Source organism: Acomys minous (assembly GCF_964271855.1).
Source record: "Acomys minous genome assembly, chromosome: 12".
NCBI lineage: Eukaryota > Metazoa > Chordata > Mammalia > Rodentia > Muridae > Acomys > Acomys minous.
Window position 1 is genome coordinate 98609442 of NC_140493.1, and position 13433 is coordinate 98622874.

The following is a 13433-nucleotide window of genomic DNA, read 5'->3' on the forward strand; positions in this document are numbered from 1 at the left end:
CGGGAGGGAGGCAGAGGCAGGTGGATCCCTGTGAGCTGGAGGCCAGCCTGGTCTACAAAGTGAGTCCAGGACAGGACAGCCAGAGATACACACAGAGAAACCCTATCTCAAAAAACAAAAAAACAGAAAACAAAACAAACAAACAAAAACCCTTCCCAGGACAAATGAAGGCGCAAACAGTAGAAACCAAACGCCTCCGCTAGTCAGTACGACGGAGTAGACCGGGGACTGACAGAAGCACACCGCCTCCCAACCCTCCCACCCCGCTCAAGTTAGCACTAAGCCACTTCGAGTGTGTAAATCAGGTGGTCACAGCATCACCCTTTCAGAAGAGTGGAGCCACATTCCATGAGTCATTTTTGCTCTGCTAAGATAAAGGTGTCACATCCTCAAGAGCCAACGCCAGCAGGCCTTAAAAAAGAAACAGTTTCGTAATAAACTGTGAGGGGAAGAAAGAGAAGAGGTCAGGCTGCAAGATATATGACTGCATTAGATCAATGAAGAGTGGGTGAGTCTGTGCATGTGTGACACAGGCACACACTTCACACCTTCAGAAGAGCCAGTATAACATATCCAGCATGGGGCTGATAGAGCTTCCCGTGTCTTTCTTTTGGATAAGGAAGCAAGGTAAAGAAGGCAGAAAACATTAGCGTCTTGGAAGCATGTCCTCCATCCCACCCAGGTGGGGGTTTGAGTTTTGTTGCTGCTGCTGTTGCTGTTTATTTGGTTTTGTTTTTTTCTTTTTCAATAAAGGGAGAGATCATGTTGCCATTTTTAGAGTGTTATTTAGATAGAAGGGAGGGAAAATATAGAAATTTAACAGAGACCAAACAAGTTTGTAACTTGAAGAGCTAAAGATTATGATCAATAAGGTCCAAAACTGCTCCAAGAAAAAGAATTCGCTTGAGCCCCATAAGGACAGCAAAGGACTCTCATGCCAAGCCTGGGAGTGGACTTTCTGCAGAGACGTGCCACGGCAAGAGCAGGGGTCACACTGGACTCAAGATCTTGAGGCAAATAGAGTCCCTGCCCCCTCGTGTGTAAAACTGTTACGCATCTAATGCCAACAGGGGACCCTGTGGTTGACCATGACAAAACTTTGTTTGTTTGGCTATCCTGGACTCACTTTATAGACCAGGCTAGTCTTGAACTCACAGAGATCCGCCTGCCTCTGACTCCCGAGTGTTGGGAGTGCAGGTGTGCGCCACCGTGCCTATGGTTAATGACAACTTTCATATGGCAGTGACCTTTGAACACTCCTGATTTTACACTCTATATAAGTATGTGTACAGATGACTTAGAAACTATTAAATGACAAGTATACTTTGTTTTAGATTTTAAATTTTTAAAAATTGTGTATGCATGTGGATGGGTATGTGCACACACATGTGTGTGCAGGTGTCTTCCAAGGCCATCACCTTGGATCCCCTAGAGCTGAAGTTAAAGGCAGCGGTGAGCTGGCCTGACCTGGGTGCTGGGACATAAACCTCAAGTACCCTGCTGGGGCAGCACCTGTTCTCACCTGTTTGTTGTTGTTTTGCTTTGAGATGGTCTCACTATATAGCTATGGCCTGCAACTCACTGTCTAAACCAGGCTGGCCTCAAGCTTACAGAGATCCTCCTGCCTCCGCCTTCCAAAGGCTGACATATAGGTATGTGCCACCAGCAGGCCAGGTGACAGCCATAGCTTTACACTAAAAATTTTATGAAGTATACACAATACCCAGAAAGTATAAATATAGACAAATAAATAGTATTTCTAAAGCACTTGTCCTAAAAGATCACTGCAGGAGGCCCAAAGCCTGACACACAGCATGCGCAGAGGATGACATTTTTTTCTTGGCTCATGTCTCACTGTACATAGAGACAAGCTAGCAGCAAGTGCCACCAAGTGACATTAATTGGTCTCTTTCCTCCTGGCCCTTTCCTGCAATTATACAAGCATGGAACCTGATTCCAGGGTCTCAAGAAATTTATAACCCTGCCAGGCATGGTGGAACATGCCTTTAACTCCCACGGTTTCTGGGAGGCAGAGGCAGGTGGATCTCTATGAGTGCAAGGCTAGCCTGATCTACACAGTAAACTCCAGGATATCCAGGGCTACATAGTGAGACTGTCTGAAAAGTAAGAATACAGAACCCTAACTTTCAGCCATTAAGAACCTCAAAATGTAGCAAATACCTGGCAAACTGAAGGACCGTGCTAGGAGGAACTAGAAAGAAGTGTTGCTTTCTGGGGCCACGGAGAACTTCAAACCCACCTGGTAAATAGGTAAACATCATCTACACATAGGCTTCCAGATGAGCTGTTTGGTTTCCTGGAGAACAGAGACTCCGAAGTCTTAAAGACACCCCTAATGCAAACACCATTAGGCGTAACTCAAGATGTAAGTCACCGATGGCAGCTGCTCTTGCCAGTGGGAGGGGCGCTTACCTTCAGTATTTCAGGCTCTTTGATGTCCAGGGATCTTGTGTTCCCGTGCCGCAGAGTCTTATGTGACGTGTGGTATCTATGAGCACTTGGTGGTGTAAAGAACCAAATCACGCAAACCGCAGTCATGAAGCCAAGGCCGACGCCCAGGAAGAGCCCGCTCACGTAGGAGGGGAAGGGGAGGATGAGGTACGCATAGACACACAGTACAAAGAAGGCCAGCGTCTTCACAGGTAGCTCCTGGTGCAGGGTGGCCGAGTCCACTTCGTCGTCGCTGTCCAGGGCCATGCCGTCGTTGGCAAGCACCTCCGGCTTGAGGGGGATGTCAAGGGTCTTATCAAGTCTCCCCTCGCCCTCAGTCTCCAGCTCAAAGTCCTCAGCGTACAGTTCACAGAACTCCTCGTCCTCTTTACTCGCCAAAGCAGACAGAGAACATTTCTCCAGAACCAGAGAACTGGTCTTCAGGCTGCTTGCCTGGGGACCCTTGGGCTCCGCTTCCTTCGCAGCGTCCTCGGTGGGCTTCGGGGGGTCGCTCCTGGGGGCGTTGGAGTCACTGCCATCGCCGTCCCCCTCGGAGTCACACTCCTCCTCCTTGATGCTGTAGTTGTTATTGCTTTCCAGGTGCCCATTCAAGCTGGACAGGTTGGAGAGTTCTGAAGCACTTGAAGACAAGGCTTTGGGCCTGTGGCTGCTGCTTTCCTCCCCCATGATCTTGCTGAGGAGCTGGAAGGGCTCGTAGATGACTTCAGAGAGGCGTCGTTTAGTGTCTTCGATTTTCGCCTCCATTTCGGGCACTTTAAAAAAGGAGCGAGTGTCAGAGGGAGAAGTCAGTGGGGATGAAGGCGCAGTCTTGGAGTCTCCGCCCGTGTTCCGTGGCTGTGTGAACTGTTTGAACAGGTGCAGGTTGAGTTTGGAGTCAGGGGGCTTATAGGACACGGTATCCGACTCCTGCCGGGAAGTGTCTGTGGACAGAGACTTAACCAGAGTCTTCATCAAGTGCCTGTGCCGTGGGGGGTGGGGGGATTCTTTTGGCTCCACCTCAGTTGACAAGGACTTCACCAGGCTCATGAAGGGCTTTGCACTGGACAGGGCAGAGGACGAGGCACTGGATGAAAGGACGGGAGACTTGGAAGGAGAAGACAACGGGGACGAAGAACTGGTTTTCTGCTCAGAAAGGGATGACACACTGGGAGAACTAGCTAAAGGCCCAGATGAAGACGACGCTGGGGACAAAGCCAGTGGCACTGTACTTAATACTTGCACTGCTGGGGCAGGGGACTCTAGCAGCTTTACAGCGTTCTCAGACACAGGCAAAATGGCAGGGGTCGCAGACACAGACAGTCCATCTGCCGGGAGAGTCTCGGCAGCAGGGCCTGCAGAGTCATGGCCACCCTGGGGTTCAAGATACAGGTCCTCCTTGGCTTCAAGCCCTGTTACGATGCTTTGGTCATCTAGCCCCTCCTCCAGGTACCCCCTGAACTCCTCCTCCTCTTCCTCCTCCTCCTCCCCGGATGCCGAGAAGTGAATGGCGATGGTGTCTCGGGACAGGGACCTCTGCACGTGCACCTTGGGGGCTGATGGTTTTGGCATGTCAATGGTTTTCTCGGCATGGCGACCATTCAGACTTGTCATTGCCGGCTTCACAAGGGCTCAGGCTCTGTGAAAAATAGCAAGACAAGCAGAAGTCAGAGAGTGGCTTCTCCAGGGGTGACAGGGACACGTGCAGCTCCAACCCAGATGAAGCTCCACTTAGAGGGTGATTACGCTTTTACATGGCAGATGGCCATGGCTTCTCGCTTTAGAAGGTTTAATGGTTTAATTTGCCCTAGATGAATCCCAGCTAGGCATTCTCTTTTATGAGCAAACCACACACCAGCGTTGTAAATGCCAAACAATCTGTCTCGCTCACAACTGCTGAATAGCCACGCCTTCCCTTCTAACCAGCTCATTCCTATTAGCAACTCTCTGCATCCGAGCTAAAACGAAGCATCCTGGTGAGTGTGGAGGAAAATGTCACCAGTGGTGTCCCAGCTGTGGAACGCTAACCAAGGAGGGTTACTGCTTCCACTGCGGTTTCACAGCGGCCCTAACAATGTGCCTCAAGTTTCCCACAGCTCCTGTACTGTCTTGCCAGTGCAGTAAGTAGCAAAGCACGCAAGGGGAAAATACAGGCTCTAACTGCCGACCTATCACTGTTCTTACATGGCATGTGCCAGCCCGCCAGGGCACTGAGAGGCCTCACGTAAAACAAGCAACGGCTCACGTGTAAGAAAGGCCACCAGCGAGCGCGAATGTCACTGAGTACTATGGCAAGACACTATGGGAGAGGCTGTCTGCCCTTCTAGAGCTTAACAGCTAAGTGGAAGGAAGGCAGACACCTGGAAAGCTGCCCAGCAAAACAGATAATGCCAAGTACATCTGTGACACCATATATCATGGTACTTTTTTAATTATTATTTATTTATTAATTATACAGTATTTTGCCTGCACACCAAAAGAGGGCACCAGATCTCATTGTAGATGGTTGTGGGCACCATGGGGTTGCTGGGAATTGAACTCAGGACCTTTGGAAGAGCAGGCAGTGCTCTTAACCGCTGAGCCATCTCTCCAGCCCACATCACGATACTTTCAAGGGACAGCTCATGCACATGATCCTCCTGCTGGAGACAGCGGTGAGCCCCAACACCTGGCTAATTACAGCTAACTTGCAGGGTGAGACATGGGACAGCTGCTCTGGCCTCTGAGCTGTTGGGTGGTTGTGGCGGGGGAAGAGAGAGATCAGGGCATGAAGACCAACGTGGACATGGTTCTGGGACTCACTCTTCCTCAGGTGACACTTTGGAGTTCGAAAGAGCTACAACTCAAACAAGCTACAGCCTCCCGGTCTCAGTATCTTCTGCAAAACGGGGGATATTTAGGGGGTTTTCAAGATGTAGAATCCTACTTGTTCATGCTCACAGGTGACTGCATACAACCCAGCCCCACAGATCATCAATCCTGCATAGGTCCTCTGTCAAACACTGCTGTTCAATGTGCCAGCAACTGATACTACCAACAAGAGAACAGACGGGACCCGCAGTGGCAGGAGTGGGAAGCCGTACTCCTACATCACCAGAGAATTTGCCAGCGATGGCAAGAGCACCAGAGCCAGGGCCGAGACACCACATGAACACAACATTTTCACCATCAAATCCCTGAGAGAAATTAGTTCCATAAAGACTTTGCCACAGAGTTTTGCTCCTGTTCTTCCATGCCCTGCAAGCTCTCCTATCGGGATAGAATACAGGAAGAGAAAATGTGTTCCGTCAACCACACAAAGCAATCTACATCCAGCGACGGACAACAGCTGATAACTCAGCCTCCAGTACAGGACACTGTGGACAGTTCTTCCCTGGTTTCTTTTGTTTGTTTATGGACAGGGTGTCACTCTTGTAGCCCTGGCAAGCCAGGAACTCATAATGTAGACCACACCAACCTTGAGCTCAGAGATAAGCCTGCATCTGCCTCCTGAGCACTGGGAATAAAGGCCCAGCTCTTCCCTGTTATCTTGATGCCAACATGTCTGTAGGTTAAAAAGAAAAGACAAGGCAACAACTGAAGCAATGAGAAACAGCTCAGTTTCCGTTCAGCCACCACTTAGTTTTATATGAGTAGTTTTTTCTAGCTTTCTTTTAATTACATGTATGTGTATGGCTATGTGCACACATGGTGTGTGTATGTTTGTGTGGGTGCCCAAGAGGATCCTGGAGCTGAGATACCGGCATTGGTGACCACCTGATGGTCCGGATGCTGAGCACTGAACCTAGGCCCTGCCTGTGCCCTTAACAGCTGAGCCATCTTTGCTGCCCTTTCACAGGAAAATTGTAGGCGTAATTTTAGAAGAAAGCTTAGGACTGACTAATGCTCAAATCAGTTGCTTTGATAACATCAAGGGTGAAGCAAGGCTGTGGCATTCTAAGGTTGCTTCACAGGGAACAGTGGCTGCCAAGTGAAGGAGACTCGGGGCACAAGTTGAGGACAAAGCACGCAAGTTTGAGGCTGACTAGTGTAAGTTGGTCTCCTAGGAAGCAGGACACAAGTGAAGAGGCCTAGCCGAGGCAGAAGGCCAGGCTGGGGGAAGCTCAAGGCAGAGGGTAAAACAGGTGGTGTCTATGGTCTCAGCAACCAGGCCAGACATAGGGACAGGGTGGGCACCTGCTCAGAAAACTGCTGTTTTGTACAGAGGCCACCAGGGCCAACTTCCAGACAGTTAAGGGCACATGACCTACCATCTAAAAGGGATTTCTGATGACCTCTGATCAATCTGTCCCCAAGTCCCTATCAGTGAGGAAGGCCTGAAGCGGGGCAGGTGGGAGAAGAAAAAGGCCTGAGGTAGGCCCCACAGAGAACTGCGTGCCCAGCCACCAGATGGAATGGGCAGTCTGGCCCATTGTAAACAGTGTCCACACTGACTGAGCCTGGCTCCATGACTTAGTCTCACAGAGCAAGCCAGCAGAGGCTGGGGCACCACTGCCACTCTTCAAACACAAAGACAGCCCTGGCCTGTTTGTTCTGAGGGGATGGACCTGGACTTGTGCTCAGGGTTTAGCAGGACCAAAGTGCCAGCTTGCCAGGACCAGCCCATGCTCACTAGAGCCCATGGCTAGGCGTTCTGTTTCCTTAGGCTCATTATGAGATCAGTTAAGCCACGGCTGCTTCTAGGAGCCAAATCATTGTTAAACTGTGTGTGCTAGAAGCAGCCCATGGTCTGGGTTCCAGACAGCTAATCGGGCGTTACTGAGCCACCTCCTCTTGTACACCTTAAGTGGTTCCAGGGCCAACAGAGCTGCCTTCACTAGGCCAGCACAGCAGGAAAGTAAAGCACGCCTCACTGGCCCTGGGAACATGGTGTGGGCTGCCCCAGCACTGATCAGCCATGAGAAAATTGGTCAGATGTGGCCTTCCCACAGCAGCAACAGCTTTGTCTTGCTTTGTTCTGGCCACAGTAGCTGCCCTGTGCTCCGTCACGATGTTTCCCCATGAGCCACGAGCTCAGTTCTGAACCAGCAGCATGTGACCCGCTACACTGGGAAATGAAAGGCCTCCTTATCCATCCCACAATCTAGCACCATAAAAAATGCCAGGCCTCGTGCCCTCTGCAGCTCAAGCTCCATTACATCCAGGCTCACAAAGAGACAGCCTTCAGCCTCAGGAGCTGAAATGCCAGTGTAGACGCCCTTCCCCGCTCATCTCCCCTGAAGCCACCGGCACTGACCTCGGCATCTAGTGTGAGGTGGCTCCTTAGATCTGAAAACTAATCTTGACAGGAGGGTCCCTTGGGGACAATATTCTGTGCTGACTTGTCTAAGCAAGTCTGATGTGATCACTGTGTGCTGCAGACTGTGTCCAGCCCCACAGTGACTGGGATGGGCCGTGCCTGGTGTCTGTGAAGCCCACTCATTCTCAAGCCCACCATGCTGTTGACAGTGACAGTGTAACACTTCTGCAGCTACAAGGAACACGCGGGAGAAGACTAAGGCAAGGAAACCCTGGAAACGAGTCTCCAGAAGCCCCCTTGACTCCAAGGCACACATGGGCCACTGTACACACTGGAGGTCCAAGGACAACCTGCCCTCTCTCCTTCTGTCACAGTTGTCCTGAGGAGGGACTTGGGTCACCTGTCAGGCTCAGCAGTTGTAAAGATCTGTGGTGTTTGAAGTCTTTGAGCCTCGACAGTCAGTTGCAGGGTGGCATGCATGGCTGTCATGTTATGTGTCCATTGCTCTTCCTCAGGAAGTGAAACTACATTATTAAAGAGGGAATCCAGTGCTGGGGCGGAGTCTAAATGCGTCTGCCCTGAGAGTCTGCAATCGCGTCCACCTTCTCCATTACTCAGGCGCTCTAGCACTCCCTTTGGCGCCGTTACAAGACCCACTCAAGAAAAGGAAGTAAGGGAAGGCACAGGTCAAAGGGGAAAGTCCAGGGGAGCTAGAGAAAAGCAGGGAACACATCAGTCACTTTCCCTCTCAAGGGCAAGCACACAGCTCAGGGAGCCCTCAGCGTGGAAGGGGGAAGCACTCCCCAGAGGTTGCCCTCTGGCCTCCACATGTGTGCAATCACATGCATGTTGAGAAACCTCACAAAGCCAGTGACCCCAGCACTGTGGAGGCTGAGGCAGGAAGAGCCAGCCACCAGGCCAGCCACAGCAGCCTAGTGAGACAAGACTGAGACAGAGGAGACTCAGCGAGCAAACAAGCCAAAAACACAGCACTTCACTTGGTCTTTAGCATCTACTCTGGTGTGGCTGGCTTCTAAGATAAGGGATGCAGACGAATTTATGCTCCCAAACATTTAAGGGAAAATAAAAGGCTGGCTGCAGCCAATGCTCCCTGTGAGACTGGCCTGGCAGCCATGTTCCTGGAACGAGGGTGTAGCCTGCCCTGCTGATGGCCTTTCCCCAAGTCCTGGCTGTGCTTCTCCATTAGAGCCACTGTCCCTGAAATCAAGTTCACCTTTCTCATTAAGACAAAGAAAGCTGAGCTGGACGTGGTGGCGCACTCTTTTAACCCCAGCACTCGGGAGGCAGAGGCAGCCAGATCTCTGTGATTTCGAGGCCAGCCTGGTCTACATAGCACGTTCCAGGACAGCCAGAGCTACATAAAGAGACCCTGTCTCCAAAGCTTCTGATAAAGGGCTGTGCTCTGGAACTTGTGTAGTGGTCTTTATTATGCCACCAAACAGAAAACAAGCCAAAGGCTTCCACTGAACTAGAAGGACAATCACCGAAGGCTCCCAACAGAAGCCAGCTGCCTTCCCCATCACAAGCTCCGCAGGCCGCTCCGTGGACTGAGAGTGGGAATAACCAAACGTCAATGAAACTTGTCGTTTCTATACACCCCAAAAGGGCTAGTCTCATTAATTAAGCTATGAAAAACCAATTGACGGCTAATCAGACTGGACAATGAGAAATGAAGAGCCATTTCAAGACTCAGTGTGGCATTTATTAACAGATAATGACCTCTCTGAAATTGGTTTTTGTTTTTACAGTTTTCTATTCTGATAATAACTGCCCTTCCTACCTCCAGCTGTATTTCTTATCAGTCCTGGCTTCCAGCAACCAAAGCCATACAAAGAGCACAGTGCTTCTGGGTACTGCCTTGCTGAGACCATCTGCTTGGTCCTCTCTTGCTAGCATGGCCAGCCAGCCAGCCAGTGGTGTGGCTATTAGGAGCATCCTTCCCTCTGCTTGGATGATAGGGTACAAGAGGGGATGGGGAGGGGTCTGTATGGGAGCGAATTGGCCTCTGGGCTCAGAGAATTGGCATAGTCAGGTTTGAACAGTCTCCTTTCTCAAAGGTCACCCCAATTTGTGGAGGTCACTGTTAAATTACACACACCCTACCTGGGAGCTTGATTCTATCAGTTAATAGATTTAATTCAAAGCCTTTTGGTAGAGGAAAAGGGCAACTGTTTCCTATTGTACAGGATATTTGCTTTGTTTTGTTTTGAGAGAGGGTCTCATCGCCTCTGCCTCCCCTCTGCCTCAAAGCTGGAATTAAAGGTGTGGGTCACTATGTCCTCCTAGCAGAGGACATCATAGACTTTACCCACGATTCTTTAAATGTGAGTTGCTTTCGTAAAAGGGGGGGGGGGCGGGGCAAAGGGCCAGGGGGTGGTAGTGCATGTCTTTAATCCCAGTACTCAGGAGACAGAGGCAGGTGGATCTCTGTGAGTTCGAGGCCAGCCTGGTCTACAGAGTGAGTCCAGGACAGTCAAAGCTACACAGAGAAACCCTGTCTCGAAAAACAAAAAACAAAAAACAAACAAAAAAAAAAAGGCCTCAATTTGTTGCAGGATATCTGATCCCAATGTGATCCCTGAGATTGTGAACTGTAAAAACCTGTCTTTTGTTTGGTGTGGTTGATCCCTAGCCCACACCTTTAATCCAAGAGCTGTCCATACACAGGATTTAATAAAGTTAACCCTAGGTCAAGAGGTGGACCGAGAAACCAGCTGACGGGGATTAAAGGGTGAGAGGGACTTGAGTTGAGGGGTGTCTAAGACAGCGTGGAGAAGGGGTCTTTGGCAATTCTTTGGGCTTGGGGTTTTAGCTTGAGTTCTTCAGCTCCTTGTCTTTGGCTTTTTGGGCTTTTGGCCTTGGGGTTTTTTTTGCCTTCCTCCTGGGCTGTCAGCTGAGCTAGTGAGTCTTTGGGGCCTTTTCCAATGGAACTTGAGCTGAGTAGGAAGTTCAGCTGGGTGCTTTCTCTGCCTCTCTGAACTAGCAGGTTTGTTTCTGGGTCTTGTTTGTTTTGTTTTGTTTTTCGAGACAGGGTTCCTCTGTGTAGCCTTGGCTGTCCTGGACTTGCTTTGTAGACCAGGCTGGCCTTGAACTTTGAACTCACAAAGATCTGCCTGCCTCTGCCTCCTGAGTGCTGAGCTAGCAGGTTTTTAACATCTGGCTCCTGGGTCTTTATTGGTAAAGTAGAAGATCTGGGATTTTCAATTAAAACAACCTCAAAATCTCAAGTCCATCTTAACAGCCGTCCCTAAATTCATTTGTATCAGCAAAGCGGATGATAATTGGCAGCAGCCACCCTGATTTAGTAATGTTCTACCTTGCCAACAAAAATCACCACTGACACGTAGGTAATGAATTAGCATAGCCTTAGCTCCACTTCAAAAGGACCAGGCTGGCCTCCGTGTGCTGGCAATCCTCCGAGACACTGTTAGAAGCCAGGAATCTGCCCTGACATAGCAGGTTCCTAGGCTCACAGCCAACACTTTCTGGAATCCAGCAGGAGCCTACACCTGCATCTGCGACACACACACACACACACACACACACACACACACACACACACACACACACTTACACCAGGAGTAAACCCACAGGCCCAGCCTCCCACCACTGCTGGGGCTAAAGTGCAAGACCCAGAGGAAGGGTGTTCAAAGCACCTATATGACTACACAGACATTCTCCTGACAATGAAACCAAACCCAACTCACAGCAATCCATTCAAAGGAAGGCCCTGGCTCCAGTGCTGCCACACAAGACCTGTAGAGATTTGTAGGGACAAGCCCAGGGCTGAGGGATGGCTCAGTCATGCGCCTGCTGTACAAATGTGAGGACCTAAATTCAATCTCCAGAACCCACAATAAACAAAGCAGCCAGTCAGCCAAACTGTTCTCAGGGGGTACTCAAAGAGACAACTGGTAACCAACTACGTGAGAGTAAGAATTCAGGTACAGTGCTGAGTGCAGTAAACCAGCAGTGGCTAGCCTGAGCTACATGGTGAGAAAAACAAAAGCAACAAATACACAAGTACAATGCTCGGCACCACTGCTTGTCACAGCTCACTAGTACAGTGTTCGCCACTGCTTGTCACAGCTCCCCTCAGGCTCCCAGTGGCTCCACCAGACTGGATTACCAGGCAGGATTGGTTGCAAATAGTGAGGACAGAGAGCCAATACCTTCCGTCCCTTACACTTTTCTTTGAAATAATCACATTCTCAGAAAGCTGAGCCACATCCTATTGTTCCTCATGAAAGCCATGATCTCGTCTTTCTAATTTTAAATATTAAAAATGTAATTTCAAATTCCAAGTGGCGGGGCTGGAGAGCCGGCTCGGTAATTAGGAGCACGTGTTGCTCCTGCAGAGGACTTTATTCAGTCCCTGGCTCCCACACTGTGACTCACAACTACATATAACTTAAGTTCCAAGGGATCTAACACCCTCTTCTGAGCCCTGGAGCCCTTTCACTCAAGGCCAATATTACTCATGCACATATTTAAAAGTGAATCATTAAAAAAAAATTCCAAACCCTGCCTCAAAAAAACCAAAAAATTAAATAAAGTTAAATAAAAAATTAAAAATTCCAAGAGGCCAGGTGGTGGTGGCACACGCCTTTAATCCCAGCACTTGGGAGGCAGAGGCAGGCTGATCTCTATGAGTTCAAGGCCGGCCAGCCTGGTCTACAATAAGAGTGCAAGACAGCCAGGGCTACACAGAGAAACCCTGTCTCAAAAAAGAAAAAAGAAAAAGGAAAGAAAGAAAGAAAGAAAAAAAGAATACAAAAACAAACAAAAAATTCCAAGTGGTTAAAAGGAAATCCCATTTTAGACACAAACTATTAGTTTACCTCTTAGGAAAATGTCCTTAGTATCAAATTTAGGAGAATATACTCAGTCTTTTCTAGTCCATGAGCAGCACGTAGGTCTCTCATAGTCACTTTGTATGTCAGTGCCTAGTCAGGTTTGTACTCGTGCGTGCGTTGTGGGGGAGAGAAGTAGGATGTGTGTGTGTGTGTGTGTGCGCGCGCGCGCGCGCCAAGTGGGCAGTGCCTTACTCACTTTTCTCCATGACTGCTGTCAGTCAGGGCCTGTCACTGAAGGGGAAATTCTCTTTTGGACAGGTTAACTGGTCTCAGGATCCACCCGATGCTGGAGTTACAGGCATGCACAGTCATACTGGGCTGGTTTTTTTTTTTTACATGGGTACTGGGGATTTGAACTCAGGTCCTCATGCTTGCATAGCAAGTGCTCTTACCCACTGAGCCACAGCCTCACTCCAAGAGCCAGCAATATCTAAGGAAGGCTTGCCGTGTACCAGAGACCATGCAAATTCTTTTTTTCTTTGGTTTGTCCTTTGTGAGATGCTGAGGATTGAACCCACATACAACCAAAAGGTTTGCCCAGCCTTTTAAAAAGCCATTTATGTAGGTCTATAAAAGAGCAAGTGTGTTGGAAGTTACATCTGTAAGAGCAGAAGCAACGTGTCAAATGGGGCTCATATTTAAACTTTCTCCTGCTGCTATTTTTTGAGTCAGGGTCTCATATCACAGGCAAGTGCCACCAAGAAGTTCATTGTGAAATTCTGAAACTGTCTACTAATTATTTTCCAATTTGTATTCCTGCTAATAACACTGCCATTGTATAGAATACCCTCCTTACATTCTTGTCAAGAGCAAACATCCTCTTTTATTTTGTCCAATCTAGTAGATACGGAAAAATCTCAATTCTCCCA

At 49.2% G+C, this 13433-nt stretch overlaps 1 protein-coding gene across 5 annotated transcripts in view; it reads right to left on the reverse strand.

The window, feature by feature from the left end:
• TEX2 (testis expressed 2) overlaps positions 1–13433 on the reverse strand; it is a 120278-nt gene that overhangs the window by 65606 nt on the left and 41239 nt on the right. For all 5 annotated transcript variants that reach the window (XM_084748505.1, XM_084748504.1, XM_084748501.1 and 2 more), the window contains exon 2: positions 2434–4087. In XM_084748505.1, coding sequence (XP_084604631.1) covers positions 2434–4062 — 1629 coding nt within the window. In that variant the 5' untranslated portion in view covers positions 4063–4087. The remainder of the gene's footprint in view (positions 1–2433; positions 4088–13433) is intronic.